The sequence below is a fragment of the Carettochelys insculpta genome, chromosome 11, assembly GCF_033958435.1.
Source record: "Carettochelys insculpta isolate YL-2023 chromosome 11, ASM3395843v1, whole genome shotgun sequence".
NCBI classification, from domain to species: domain Eukaryota; kingdom Metazoa; phylum Chordata; order Testudines; family Carettochelyidae; genus Carettochelys; species Carettochelys insculpta.
This window is the reverse complement of record NC_134147.1, coordinates 9,006,744-9,023,063: the sequence shown is the minus strand read 5'-3', so window position 1 is coordinate 9,023,063 and position 16,320 is coordinate 9,006,744. Positions and strand designations below refer to the sequence as shown.

The following is a 16,320-nucleotide window of genomic DNA, read 5'->3' as shown; positions in this document are numbered from 1 at the left end:
GGATCAAAAAAGGCCAGTGCCAAAAGGACTGCTCTTTTGAAAAAAAATGGCCCCCGAGGCACCCACACACGTTTTCTTCCCAAAGGAATTTTTTTCAGAAAAAAGACGCTCTTCCTCATCTGGGAGAGAAAGAGGGCCACTGAAAAAAGTGCTGCATTCTTTCAATTTCAGATCAAAAGAGTGCATTTTGTTTGTAGACACTCCGTGGGTTCTTTTGGAAAAGGCTTGTTTTTTTTCAAAAGAATGTGCTAGTGTAGACACAGCCTTGATGTTCTCGGAAAATTAAAAAAAACAGTATTCCTTAGCGTATACACCATTGTGGACAATCTGATATCCTGGCAAGGAGAATCCAAACAGAAGGATTAAGAAACTGACTAAAGTATGCAAAGTAAGGGCAGGAAGGAGAGAGTTTGCCATCAGACTGCCACTAGCTTCAACACAAACTCCCACTCCCCTTGTAAAGGTTAATAGTGATATCGATGAATGGTCAGATCCCAAAATGAATTATTGCTATTAGTTCTATGCCACAAAAAAGCAGTGTGATTTAATGGACTGAGCATGTGACTTTGGAGCTCCCAGCACTTTTAATTTACCTTGGCCTTATCCTCTGTGTTATACTTTTCCTCAACTGCAAAATGGGAACAACCCCTCCTCTACTTGTTATAACAATTACTAATCAAGCACTATCTAAATATGTCAGATACAACTCAACCATCCCTTAAACTGTCTCCTAAGGTATAGCCTTATGGGGAGTAAACACTGTTCTCATTTCCATGACAGCAGAAAGAAATTTCTTACTGGGTTCTGTTTTATTTTTAAATACAAGTTGTTTTCTTTGTAAACTTTCAGCTGACACCAAAAATCATCCAAAACTGAAGTATAAATCTGCAGACACTTCACACATGCAGCTCTAAGACTGATTACAACAGCAGTGAAGATTCTAACTGACATTTTGCATATAGTGGCAGATTGATATCTGAGAATTTTATGTTTGGATTTTTAATGCTTCAATTGCTAAATTCTCCCTGGCAAAGACACTTGACAAATGTTGTATTCATCCAAACACAATATTAAAAACTACTTGATATCTGGCCTCCTGCAACTGTAGTTCAGTAACTGATGCACCAACATAACAAAAGGCTGGTAAATATAACAGAAAACAGACCTTCCTCCAGAGCAGATTTATTTTATGCTGAAAGCAAAACTCATTTCATACTTACGCTACTGACTTATTTTCTCAAAGAGAACCCATCCCTCTCCCTCATACAATTTCAACATTGGACTTCACATATTACCTAATGCAACATTTCTCCCTTACTTTCTAGATGAATGTTCAAAAAGGGGAGCTTTTCTGATAAGACTTTTTCTAAAGTCTAAAGCACTCACTGAGACAAAAATGAAAATCTTACCACTTTTTCCTTGTAATAGGTCACATCACCCTATTTTTTTGCCAACTGAATAATAATTTGCCAATAATTTGCCAACGGAACAATAAAGGCTTTTTCTCCATTATAGAGGCTGCAGCTAAGTTTTTGTGGCATGCAATTTAAACAAGTTAACAACATAACAGATTTTTTCATTCCATCTTAAGTATCAGATTGTCGGAACTATAATTTAGAACTTGGACATACCTCTGGCCTTACTGGATCTTCAATACCAACTACACAAATGCAGGTCAGGTCAGTTAAAATGTCATTTTCATTATCCCAGTCTGGTTCTGGGTTGCTGCTGAAGTCTCGGTATGCAATGCAAATAGTTCTCAGTCCATCACAGGCCATGGGCTCAATCACTTTCTTCACCATCTCATCCCGGTCACGGGGCCTGAAGACACAAGTTTCACCTGCTGCATTAAGGATTCTAGAACATCTGGAAGAAAGGGACATGAATTGTTTTCAGTTGGTTATTGGTTTCCATTACATCTGCTCATTTCACCCAACACTGAACTTTTTTTTCTTTATTTTAAAGAAACTGAATTTCTACCCCACCAATGAAATCAACAGTCATTATTCTAATGTTAGGTAGGAGAATGTACTGATGATTGTAACAAGTGTTGGGCAGATCTTAAGATGCTTCTATCTGACATTTCAGTTAGATGCTATATAATTTCCAATAGGCCTATATTTCGTGAAGAAATTACAAAGAAACTGAAAAACATCTTTCTAATCCAAATGTGAGGTATGTTCATGTCAAATAACAAGAGAACATTTGGATTTATATCTCCACTTGATAAAAGCACATTTCCAAGTGCATTTGTTTACAGTCTATGCGGAGGGAGCTGATGAGAGCAGAGAAATGCCAATGGGAATATCCTTTGGTGACTAGTAGAAGATAGGAAGGATGACCACTGACATTGTCCGTCCAGGCAGTTGAGCTAAACTGACAACTTTAAACAGAATATAAGGGTAAATCACATGAAAATATATGTTATAGTCCTGCAATGAGGTTGGTACCTTCTATTTGGAACTATTATTTAGTTTCCAACTTCAAGACAATAAGGGCTTACCCCTATTCTATCTGAAGTCAGTGGCAAAATCCACATATATTTTACCTTGGTGGAATCACTCCAAGTCACAATAAATAATGCAAAGAGACATATTGCACTTACTTCTTCAGAACAATTTCAGAAGCACCTTTGCTGTACATTCGGAAACTGCCATCTGGCATTTTAACGACAGTGCTCATTGACTTTCTCACAGAGTTAAATGTGTACACTTTATAGAGTTTCTCCTCAGGGATTTGATTCCGAACAGGCTGGTAATCCTGCTTCAGTTCCAGGACAAACCCCAACAGGCCACATTCTGTCTTGTTGCCAACCTGACGTGGAAGGCCACCTTCTTTTTCTGGTGGCTGAAGGGAAGAAAGCATCAGAATTCAGCTCCTTGCTCTCTCTCATGTTTGACTGTATACTGTACTGTAAAAGCCCAATAAATAACGGAGGTCCCAAGTTATAAGTTCAGGTCTAGCACCTTTGCAGTAAAGTCATACCTCATTGGATTTTAAAGAGGCAGTGAAAGCTCTATAGAGTTATAACAGACTGAAAACAATCTGTTTGATAATGGAACACTGTTTTAAATGACCAGTGTAACTCTCTTCCACCTTTTAACCCTCTGGACACTGAAGATTTTATAATTGTTATGGTATTTGCCATTAAATATAAGTGCATTTTCCTCAGGATCAATGTAGCCAATTCTCTTTACTCACAAACAGAACAACACTTTTTCCCCTTTTCCCCATTATATTTCTCCAAATTTTGTTGCTTTGCTGTTTTTCATGACATGGTGGATATCTTCAGGTAGCATTCACCCGCTATAATTATAAAAATAAATCTACATCATATCAGAAGAATAAATAACCAATGGCATTTCTAGTGATTCATGAATATATCTGTGTAAATAGTTAAGAACCTCTAAATATCTGAATTACTGCAGTATTTCAGTCTGATCATTTGGAATGTAAATGCCTTATGTGGGAAAGAAAGGAAGAAATTATGACAATTATACTAATCAGGAAGTCTAGCAAATCTTCTTGGTACTAGCATTAAAAGAGACTTTTAATCAGAAAATACTGATCCCTCCATTTCTAGTGCAGTAAAGTACAAAATAAAATAAAACATTAGAAACAATATGGAGTGTCAATTGTGATAAAACTAAAAAAAATAGTTTTCTCTTTAACAATGCTCCTAAAGACTTCAGTGGTCAAGTTTACTAACTGTAAAGGTCTTAAAGGTAAAGACTGTTGAGGTTTTAAATCATCTTGCACTCAGCAAAGCTATCAAATAATAAACAGATAAAACTTCAGTGGAATCACTGAAGCTGGTGAATTAAATCCATGGGGACTAGAAGTGGAGAAAATCCTTTCACAATTTTAATTTATAATATATTGCAATATATGATATAAACTTACACTTATGCACTGATTCCATGAAGAATTTAAGTCACTGTCTTTAATGGGACTTAACTATCTGCTTAAATGCTTTACTGAATCAAAAGTTTGCCTAAGTACATTTCTGCATTTAGAAATACGCCCATACTTAACTTTATCTATTTCAGACAACACAATTGTCTGGAAACTGCTGTGTGCCAAAGAGCATCATGAATGATGAAACTGAACTTTCAGACTGATACCTCACTTTAGATCTGAAATCCTGTATCCAGTAATGATGCAAGTGGAGTTACCTAGAGCAACAGTCATATTCTTAATATAATTATCCCAGAGAATCACCTAAAATGGTAACAATTGGTTTACGAAGAAAAGACAAGAGGATAAAGTTGAACAAGACTAGAACTAAAGAAGACTAATAGATAAGAGACCTTTACAGGAAAGCTATCTCCAAGAGTCTATATTTATACGCTTTAGGAAGACATGCATCTATGGCCAAGTAAATAAAGTTAGGCTAAAAATCTCTGCTCCAAAGACATTTCTTTTTTTCAAAAATAAACTTAACATTTTACTAACTTCTGAGCAAAACAGCATTCCTTCTGTTGACTGCAAGTCTAGTAACTCACTTGGGGCTTGTCTACACTACATGCTCGATCTATCATGTCTGCTCAGACCTCCAAGCATTCCAGTGTCAACCCCGGCACTCCACCAGGATGAGAAGAGTAGCTAGAGTCAATGGGAGAGCAGCCCCCACCAACCTTACTGCTTGGAAGACAGCATGGTAAGTATGCTGACTATAGCCATGCTGTGTACAGAGCTGACTTTGCATAGACTAATTCAACAGGGGATGGGAGACATAGTATAGATTAGACCTTAATCTTACTGTTTTCTTTACCTTTTTCTGCCTCAATATAAAATACTAAGCACAATTTTAGAGTCTCACAGCTTGTCCTACTGCAACATTAGTATCATGTTGCTGAAAATCTCCTCTGGACCTAAAAAATCACTTTTAAAAGACCTGCTAGTAACAAAACCCTACCAGTGAATGTTTATGCATGATCTTGTAAATGGTTCTGCTCATATGATGCATAGAGACAGCTCCAGGATCGCAAGTTATTCAACAACACAGCCTCAGCTGGGCTGACAAAACTAGTCAGACAAGAAACTTAAGTTTTGAGCATCCAAGAGGATTTTACAGTGGAGAGGAGGACAAAGCAAAGTATGAACAAAATGGTTGCTCCTTTAATAATAAAAGTTGGTAAATATAACATTCTGGGCACGCAGTTCTTGGAAAGAGATAGAGACTATTCATATCTCAAACCACGATAGGAATCAGCTCATTCCCCATCAAGAGACGTCAAGGCAGACAGATTTTCATATGCATGTGATGCCGACTTCTTCCTGTTGCTACTGGCGATCTCCATTTGTGGCTTGATCTTGCTCCTGTACTGAAGCCATTGGGACTGTCAACAGCAATGTCAGTGTAAATTGCACTGGGACCTTGGTGACCAAACATCAGAAACCAGTGACTGCACATACAAAGTGTTTGCTTTTCCATCACGGACGTGTGTTTGGTGCTCTGACCAGCTAGCAAATGGATACTGAAAAAGCAAACATCTATTGGCATTTTATAATGTCTATACACAAAGATAACATCTATATTAGGTTTTTCTCCAATCTTTAGTCCCTCAATTTTCATTCCCCCTTAAAATATTTAACTGGGATCTGAAATCTGGTTTGATTTTAGTTACCAGCTTGATTTGAATGTAAATTGTATATAAGAAAAATATTACTTGTGGCATGAAAATGGCTACACCAGAGCAGTCCTGACCCATATGCAGAATATTCAGCTGTGTAGGGCACCCAAAAATTTGTGGCACCATTGGGCCTTAATGTCCACTCACATGCCTCTTCATATCTCTGCTTCCACCAAAGAGGATCTAGTTAAGTCTAAAATAAAAAGCCTGCCAGACCTATTAGCAGAACACTGAGCCTGTGAAAGAGCCATTCAAGTGGCAGTGAAGCCATTCAACAAGCATTCCCAACTCCAGGTATGTGCTGTCAGATTCTGAATGGCCTCTATTAGTGCATTGGATCTTAGTTTCAAAATTGGTTTAAAAATATTTTAGTGTACTGCTGAAGATTATAAAACCATGGCACTAAACTGTGTCATCCCAGCTTCCTAGGCTGCCATCAGGCACAGGGCACCAGTTTAATAATGCAGGTTACGTCTCTCTAATCCAGAACTCTCTCACCAAGCAACATCCATAATCTGACATGATTTTAGTTAACTGGACGACCACTAATCGTGGGTGTTGCCGAGTTTCCTCTGGTCCCTTAAAGACTGTCTATATCCACCATTCCTTGCACTCAGTGTTCTGTTCTGTTATTTAGCTGTAATTTACCCCTAAATGTCTTCTAAGGAGCCCAGTAGGAAGTGGAAGTGTTGGTAATGCTGCTAGACTATATTGACCTCCTGTGATCCAGCAAATCCTCTCATTCGGCATCAGTCAGGTCCCAAAGGTGCCTGGTGAGAGAGGTTCAACTTGTACTGCATCGGGCACCATAAATCCTAAAGACAACCCTAGACTGCACTGCTTTTTAAGCAGAGGAGCCATTATGTGGCTTGCTGGGGGAAGAGGTACACCTCTTTAAGGGCAGCAAGGCATGAAAACTGCATCATCCTCCAGGTGATGGGAAGAGAGGGGAGATGATGCAGGTGCATACTCAGCATGAGAAGCCCTCTTTCCCTTGGACCAAATAGAGCAACGTCCACCCCTGAAAGTGGTGAAGTACCAGGTTTGGTCCCAGGACTCCTTGGGCACTGCGCTAGTCGCTCCTTCCTCTGGCAGCTGGGAAGGAATTTCTCCCTCACTGCCAGATTGGCCAGGTCAGACTGTGTGTTGGTGTGGGGGTGGGGGTTGCTGTCCTGACACCAGGTTGGGAGGGGCCTTAGTTGAGGTGATAATGGAGTGAGAGTTAGGCTGCGATGTCACAACCCATTATGTAAAAGCAGAGTGGATGTCCAATGCCAGTACTCCGCAAGGAATGGATACTTTGCTCAGGTAAAGGATTTAAAGGAGGTACTTTTTAAAAGGGGGTTAATTCTCCAATGCTGGCATGGCAGAACACCAAAACCCATCTCCCCCATCCTTTATAGCCCATCTTAACCCTCATTCAAGGGAGTGGAAACGGCCAGGTCTCAGCAGCAGGTTGGCTGAGAACCAGGAGGAAAAAGTGAAGGAGCTGACTGAAGCACCACAGGTAGAAACTGAAATGTCTTTGCCTGCACTGTACACTTTTATTTTCTAGGGGCAACCACTCAGTTGACAACAAAGCTGCGGCCTAATTAAACCATATCCAGTGGCTCCTGTCCTTCTTCTGGTACAGCCAGACAATGAAGCATGCAGAAGGGTTTTAAAATTTGCTAGGAAGCGTCCGCTTTCCCCTTTAGCAGCTGCTGTCTCCACACTCTCTGCACACTATAGCAAATTCAAGCATATGGTGGTGAGAGTTGGCAGTGGCACTTCCTTTCCTATACTGTTTCACCACAAAATTTGTATGACGTGTGAGTCTCCTTTTGCAGATTGCTCTCTACAATCCATACCAGAAGCTGCTGGACATTATGACTTCAAACTGTGCCCACTGGAAGGTTATTTCCTGCTCATATCTGCAATTTATAACACTCGGGACAAAATTAAAAGGACTGCTCAAAGAGGCTCCCAATGAATAATTACCTGGAAATACTCTGTTGATTAAAGGGATGAAAACGTTCATGGTATGAAAGCTATTGCAAAGTCTTTTAGCTCTGTTTTGTGCAGAGAAACCCATTCTTTTTTGATGTTCAACTCTAGAACACATTCAAGGGGGCCGAGCGTCATTGCAAACCTCAGAGCAAAGTGTGAGGGGACCGAGCTCGAAGGAGCAGGCCTCTGGCATTCAGCACGCCCCCATGCACCTAGTCCTTGGGGCAAAAGGAGTAGCATTCCCATGCCAATTCAAAGGGGCCTGTGGCTCTGGCCACTGCTACAATACCAGTAGCCAGGAGCTCACCCCACTATCAGCCAGCCTGACCACATTATAAGCTACTTTGGGTACAAAAAAGATTATTTGCTTATGTAACACTGATAGACCTGGGTTGCTAGCACCAGGAACAGAACCTGCAAGCATAGGGTCTAAAGCCCTGCATTCTACCACATGAGCTAAAGGCCAGCTAGCTCTCAGCCAAGGCTGTAGAGCAGAGACTTCACTCACCCCAGATGAGGTCTCAGTACCTCTGGGTACTACACTTATATATTGCTTATTAGCAAAAACTTGCACTGGAATGGAGAAAGGCTAAGTGACCTAATATGTCTGTCTTTTTCATTTCTAGAGCTTTTATTATTCAATAGGAATGATAATGCCTTCAGAGAGTTCATTTAAGCCTGTATGTAATTTTGTACAATATTAATAATTCAGGATTAGTTATTCACTTGAAAAATGTACTGATATATTAAAAAATGCAGTTTTCACCTCAGTCCCCTAAGAATGTCTGTAGGTCAAAGCAAATAAGTAAAGAAAGAAAGAAAGAAAGAAACGCCAACAAACCAAATTAACCTTTTTTTTTGTTTTTTTTTGTTGTTTTTTTTGAGCTAGCAATGACACAATACAAGGTTTTGGTACATGTTGTACATACCTATTCTAAGAAATACATGGGATTAATTTGCTTCATATTCTGCAAAGCAAGTCACCTTTGACCACATCAGACCACTTTACATTTCATAATTAGTGCTTTCAATAGTGTCCTATTAGCCTACAACACAACAGTATATAATAAATGTTCATGTACCACTCATTGAAAGATCAGAGCTACACTATCTTCCACTGAGATCATTAACCACTTTCTGGCACCTGGGTGTATCCTATATTAATCTGTTGACAGAAATACAATCACCATGGCTGTGGCCACACTAGCCCCTCCTATTGTAGGGGGCATGGTAATGTGGCACTTTGGCAGACACTAATGAGGCACTGCTGTGAATATGCAGTGCCTCATTAGCATAATGGCTGCCGAGCGCCTTTCGAAACAGCCCCTTGATTTTGAAAGCCCCTTCTTCCCAAAACCAAATGGCTGCACCTCATTAGCATCTGACAAAGTGCCATTTTACCATGCCCCTTCCGAAAGGAGGGGGTAGTGTGCCCACAGCCCATACGTACTGAACAATGAGAATGTCATCTGTGTCAATTTCATATACATAGGGAAGTAGGCAGAGGCTAGATAAGGGTATGTCTACTTAGCAAAGTTATTTCAAAATAAGCTTCCTAGCATCTACACAATGCAACTGCTATTTTGAAATAATTTTGAACCATTGATCGGCTTATTTTGAATTAGGTAAACTGCATTCTACAGGACATAGCACCTATTTTGAAATAGCTATTTTGAAATAAGGTCTGTTTAGACAGGGAAAAAGCCTATTTTGAAATAAGCCATAGACTTATCCCTGCACCCACTTCCCCAAGCTCCAGTAGAAGGGTTTTAAAGGGGAGCCAAGCCGAGCCGAGGAGAAGTACAGGAGTCCCAGTAGGCAGGCACAGAGCCACATCAGGGACTCCATCAGCCAGCACATTTGAATATCCAGCAACCTCATGTTCAGGGGGTTCTGGATATCAACGAGTTTCCTGTAATTAGACATGTATCATCTTCTTGTCAGCTTTCCAATAAACTAATTTTGGCAGCATACTGTATCTACAACGGATGCTTCTTTTACCTCTACTTGTGACAGAGGAAAGAGGAAGCCATGCAGAAGAGAAATATATATAAAATTATTTTGGTTTAAATTATAGAATAATTCAAAAACTACATTTTGGGCACCGAACCAAGGAAAAATGGCCAGGCTATGCGGAGTAGACTGATGGGTTTTTTATTTTAATTTAAACCCAAGTGAACAGACTTGAAAAATAACTTGGGAAAAATCAGACTGTTCAGACAATTTGTTGTTTGTTTCATTCCTGGTGCTATCCAGAATAACATTTTCAGACAACTGAATGAAGTGATAGCATTGAAGTATCTGGAAATGTTCCATCTTTACTGCTTGATTTGGCTTAGTGTTTTAAAATTCTCTACTACGAAAATCATCTAAAAAAAGATAAAACAGTCACACACTAGATTTAAAATCAAAGAGATCAACTTGTCTTAGAGAAACACTCTGGTACACAGATTTATTATACTAAAGATGACAGAAGAATTAGCATTTATAACACATTGCAGCCAGGTATAAAAAATAAGGGGAAAGAACACAAATTCTACTCATGCATAACTCTCTGAAGGAAGTTGCAATAAAGAGAAGATGAATTAAAATTCTCATATTCCTATTCACCCAAAAACTGGAACTGATCTAAGGAAAATCCAAGTATTTGAGCAGCATCATTTCAGGGCTCTCCTTATTTCAGGGCTTATTTCAACCATTATTTCAACCCTTATTTCAGGGCTCTCCTTAAAGGTAAAAAATAAAAAATAAATAAATAAATTTAAAAAACAAGAAAAGCAGATGACAAGGGTCAGTTACAAACTGTTATTGTACCTTTAAAAGGAAACAACCTCTACAGTAAGGTGCCATTAACGCACCTCCAGAAAAGAAAAAGGAAAAAAAAAAAAAGACATCCCCTTGCTAGTCTCTGCCCTCCCATACACAGCAGGTGTCAAGTACCACCATATGGAGGACACACACAAAAATGTATGATACCCTCATGTATGATACCAGAGAAAACTCTTCTGGTTTTATATCCATGGCAGACAGGGGGCCAAGAGCACTCTTCTGCATAAAACTAGATGAATGGTCTGCCTGTTCTACAATGGTTTGTTTGAGGAATGAACATCAATATTCTTTATTTCTTGAGACTGATTCTGCTCTCAGTTATTCTGTGCTTAGATCTAAAGTAATGACATTGATTTAACTGGTAATGGAAATGTCCCTGGCCTTTAAGCATTTTTTACATATACTGTATAGTTTAATAAGGAATAAGAGATTGCCTCTGGGTTTTGTACATACCGCAAAAGGGGTAAGCAGTCAAAATACACATAATACTTTTAATTAAGTTTTTGCTTTATAGCTCAGAAATACTAATTTAAAATTCTCACCAGAATATTATTGACTAATCGCCTACATTGCAGCAATCTCATCACCATAACAAAAAACCTATGTAAATTCAGTTAAATTGAAGTCGTAAAACCCAACTTGAAATGTGAACATTTATTTCTTCACATACTGGCGAGGCCACATCTGGAATATTGTGTCCAGTTTTGGGCCCCCCAGTATAAAAAGGATGTGGATTTGCTAGAGCAGGTTCAGCGAAGGGCAACAAAAATGATTAAGGATCTGGAGCACAAGACCTATGAGGACAGGCTGAGGGATTTGGGCTTGTTTAGTTTACAGAAGAGAAGACTTAGAGGTGATTTAATAGCAGCCTTCAACTTCCTGAAGGGGAGATCTAAAAAGGAGGGTGAGAAACTTCTCAGTGGTGTCAGATGGCAGAACAAGGAGTAATGGTCAGAAGTTGAAGAGGGAAAGGTGCAGGTTAGCTATTAGGAAAAACTACTTCACCAGGTGAGTGGTGAAGCACTGGAATGCGTTGCCTAGAGAGGTGGTGGATTCCCCATCCCTTGAGGTTTTTAAGTCCCGGCTGGACAAGGTCCTGGCTGGGATGACTTAGGAGGGGTTGATCCTGCTTGAAGCAGGGGGCTGGACTAGATGACCTCCTGAGGTCCCTTCCAGCCCTATGATTCTGTGATTCTGTCAAGAGACTGAAGAAAGAAGAGTCACATTCCTGGAGCGGGTTTCACAATCATTTTACTATCGGAACAAATATGTTATCCGAACTTCCTCTGCCTAACATTTCTTGGATTGAAAGCCAATGTCACACTTGAGAAAACTGCCAATCTCTAAGAGTTTGAAGATTTTTCAGCATTTTTGCACAGTACTTAAGTGACTCCTTTAAGTGCTATGACTCACTTCTATCCCACTTCTATTATATCCACGATCAAGGTGGTGACTATATCTTCCTCTTCTTTTTTGGTCCTGAGGAAAATTTTAATGTTTTGAAACCCTAAACGGAGATAAATCTCTTCCATTATTTGCCCTCAAATTCTGGCCAATTTTTACAACCCATCCCAACCCTTTTCAACACAAGTATGTTCTTAAAGATAGGCAAACTTCAAACCTGAATATTGAAATTTCCACATTTTTTTGCCAAAACAGTACTCAGACTATGCAGCCAAGGTCCCAACATTCATTTCCTATGTCCATGACTGGAACTGGCAACAAGTACTGATGTTAAACATTTTCTGGGAACCCTGCTACAAATAAGAATGAATATCTTCTCTAATTTTGTCACCAAGGGTGAGCCATCAGTTTCCTAAGCCACTGGAAGATGGTTTTCACTAGTCAATTTCATCTAGTCAACTAGTCAATGTTAGAAAGCATTGAGGGCAAGAGGAACATGCTCTTTAAAATGAGAAAAGTTTCATATATATACGCCCTCTCTTGTACACACACACACACACACACACACACCCTTGCACCTTGGCAGAGAACACATCCTTCCTATGCAATTTCCCCACATCTTCCCTGTCTCTAACACCTCTCCTATTCCTCAACTCATAACTCAGCCTCTTGATCTTCTTGAGGCTCACGCTACTATTCCAACTCCTGACACAGAAAACCTCTCCCTCTCTTTTCTCCCCTGCCTGCCCAACTCAGAAAATCCCCATGTCTGCAAGATAAAGATTGAGAGCCTGGTAGGGCTAGGGATATGGATGTCAGAATGTTAGAGCTCAGAAGGGAGTTGGGTTGAGAAAGGCAGTGGCTGGGTAGATTGACAGCTGTTTAATAGTGAACTGGTGACTGACAGTGTCAGTGTGGGATTGTGGTGGGGAGCACTGTAAGAAAGGGAAAGGAAGAGACCAGGGGCCAGAGATGGGGGACTACAAAGGGACACAGAGATAAACAGCTAATACAAAGGTTCTTCAACCTTGTCCCAGAGAGAAGTTGAGGAGAGGGAATGTGAGGCAGTTCCTTTTCTTCCTGCTGTCCGTATCAATCTCCTCCCTCCTCCATGAAACCGATAACATCCCTCCAATCTACTTTTTCACTTGAAAAATCTGTAAGGAATTCAGCAGTCCCCACTATTTGTTTTGGATATCAATCACTTCCGATCTAACTCAGCACAGAAAACAGGGGACAATGAAATGAATTCTGAATCATACATGCTAATTAGGTAGACATTCTAACTGATAAGCATACTGAGCTGTTACCATATAAGAAGTGTTCCCATTTTCTTTGTTGTAACCACTTATAATTACATCTGACACTGTGTCTATGTGATCACTCAGAGCAATCAGTGCCAGGTCACTGAAGGGGAGCTGCAATGGCCCAGACCTAAATCAAGAGTTCTTGCCTATGTAGTTCTAATTAAATCATGGGAAGTCCCCAGAGCAAATTACTCAAGTTAAAAATAAGCAAAACAGAAAACCTTTTTCACCAGCCTTGTTTTTAACTTCAGAGGTTGACAAGAAATGACGAAGTTAAGCATTTTCTTTTAATATATTACATGTTGAACAAATCATTGTTGCAAACATTTTTAACCTTCACCTTTATGCAGCATTGGCTCTGAGGAATGTTATTTTTCTTTTGTGTAAAAAATAAGTTCCCGTTAACTTTTAAAACAATAAAGCTGCAGCTATGATAGTTTTGGTAATAGGCTTGAAAATGTGAACCAAAAATCATCAGTGCAGTCATTTCTGCCTAAGGTTGCAGGCAGCCTCAAATAATAACTGTCAGAAATGTGAACTGCATCATTTCCATTCATAAAGGTATTAAGTCTGACACTGAATGATGCATATTTAAAGGTTAACATCGTTAACTACTTAAGAACTAAACAAATCTAAAACAGGCTCACCAATATCATCCTTTAAAATGGTTGATTATCTGTGATGGGCTGTCCACTGCCTGTTGCGTATTGAAGCAATCTCACATTATTTTGGACTGCATGTTAAATTTAAATTGTTTACTTGAAGTTTAAAGATCTGCGCAACTTTGTCTATACTCTGGTGAATACCTTGCCAACAAGAGTGATTAGCTGCCCATGGAAGTTAGGGTGGAGAAGCTGAGTTGTTTTATAACTGTTTAAATATTGAATCCATTCAAATTCACCGTACAGTTAATAAGAGCATCATCTTCTCTAATGCTCAGATTACAACACTACATAGCATAAAATAAAATAAGATGCAATACACTAATAATAGCTCAAGCAAATGTTAGACATTTAGGCAGACTTGCAACTGACACAGTTAAACCAATCACTTCGGTTTAGATTTCAATTTAAAGTCAGGCTTCCTACTTCACATTAGGAATAATATTTTTTTTTATCTTCTGAAAACTTTTCTGCAAATTATGTAATACTGTTTCTAACCTGTAACGCCATCTCACTATGTTCTGTAATTTCACTATCACGATCTCAGTGTATATGTTCTCTATGGATTGACCATATCTAAAAGTTTAGAAAATTCAGCATCCATTGTCTCATCAAAACCAGAAATGCAATCATACAAAAATGGCTGGTTGTAATTATATAATGTAGCAGGGTGACATTTCCAATCAGCATGGTAAAGTTGAGAGCAGCAGCAGTGATGTGGCTCAGTGAGCATGTCCTCATGAGGATTTCAACCCACATTATAGCAACAAGAAAGAAAATGGTATGGAAATCAGAACGACCCAAAACTCCCAGAAGAATAATGGTTATGAAAGATTTTGAAATCATGCATAAAGAACAGACTAAAGAACTGATGGAGCTCTGCTCTGCCTGCTACATTGTCACATTTTAAATAGACAGTGGTAAAATGCACTGCCTTTAATTTTAACAGCAAATAACTAAGTCATCCATTTAGTTTTAAAGACCAGCTTATATGTGATGCCTTTCAGCATTTAATTATATGGTCAAAAACTCTATGGCAGCACTGAAAGCTTTTTTCCTGTTAACATAAAAGACTGGTATGTCATTACTCCGGTGAGAATTTCTCCAAAGCAGAAAAAGCACAGGTTAGAAATAAGGTACCTAATTTACACAAAATACCCCACACATTGTGCAATATATTTTCTCATATATGCAAAATGCAGACATATAAAATTATGTGCAGGGTTCATGTTCAGGTTTTGTTTTTTTCCCTTTGTTTACATATGAAAAGAAAATATTTCCATCAACTCTGTAAGTAGGAAGATGACAAATGGAGAAGTTACAGTGGAATCTATTGTTAGGGCAGACTTGTAGGCTATTTAGACATTGCTTTAAGCAGCTTCTGAATAAACTGTAGGCAATATACAGAGTAATTCAACCAGCACAACTAAATTTCATAAACAAAATCTACTCTCCACATGAAGCTAAGGAGTGTAGCAATAGGGAGCTCACCACTGATTTTCCGTAAAGCAGGTTTGCATTCTTAGAGTTCAGCATACGAATAACCCTGCTACAATACAGAAATGGTTTTATTCAAAATCTGTATAGCAAATATCTGACAGGATTTCAAATGCAAGGATTAATTACAGGAAATTAGTACTACAAATTAAGACGATATTCAAGATCTGTAAAGTAAGGCTATTCATAATGACACGCAGGTGAAAGAAAGATGGACATGGATGGATTTGAGCAACAGGCACTATCTACCCACAAGAAATTTAAATGCAGGAATTTCTGAGATCATAACATTTATTTACAAATCACTGAGTTGATTATTTACACTGACTACTTTTTATACAAAACACCTTTTTATGAATTTCCTCCTCTAATCTCCAGTTAACTCCAATTTAAGAAACTCTTTATCTAAGTGGTCCAATAGCAATATCACACATCTGTAGTAGTAGTTGGCCTCTATAGCGGTCTATATTATGGCAATATTTTAAATAAACTCTAGGAGTTGAATTATTTTTATAGCTGGATTGAGATTTTAATTGAGATAACAGAATTTAATTTACTGATATTTAATATTTCCATAACTATCCTATGGTTTCGTGAAAAATCATCTTCTCTACACTGTTAGAAGAACATCTACCAGGCCTGATCAATCTGAGATGGTTTTAGGTGGCCTACAACTTCAGCATCTAAACGGTGATAGTGGTATACATTTCTCCTACACATCTATAGGCATACCTTCCAGATTTTCCACTTCTAGTAAATACTGATTTTTCAGTGGAAAAGTGAAATTAACTCCTGTGTAGAGGACCAAAACAAGGTTTTAACACCACAAAGTAATCAGATTATGCCCATATTATGCAGGGGATCCAACTGGCATGCACACCTCATGTTGGCTCTCTTCATAGATATGAATTCCACACTAGCTGATTGTATATATTAAATATTCCATTTTGGAAGTATTAGCCTTGTAGCTATCAGACATACATGTGTTCTAAAAAT

General features: G+C 38.8%; 1 protein-coding gene across 10 annotated transcripts in view; it reads right to left on the bottom strand.

The window, feature by feature from the left end:
* The window catches only part of ATP2B2 (ATPase plasma membrane Ca2+ transporting 2), a 340,287-nt gene that overhangs the window by 88,870 nt on the left and 235,097 nt on the right, over positions 1-16,320 (bottom strand). For all 10 annotated transcript variants that reach the window (XM_075006185.1, XM_075006187.1, XM_075006186.1 and 7 more), the window contains 2 exons: positions 2,606-2,847; positions 1,632-1,866 (listed from right to left, as the gene is read on the bottom strand). In XM_075006185.1, coding sequence (XP_074862286.1) covers positions 1,632-1,866; positions 2,606-2,847 — 477 coding nt within the window. The remainder of the gene's footprint in view (positions 1-1,631; positions 1,867-2,605; positions 2,848-16,320) is intronic.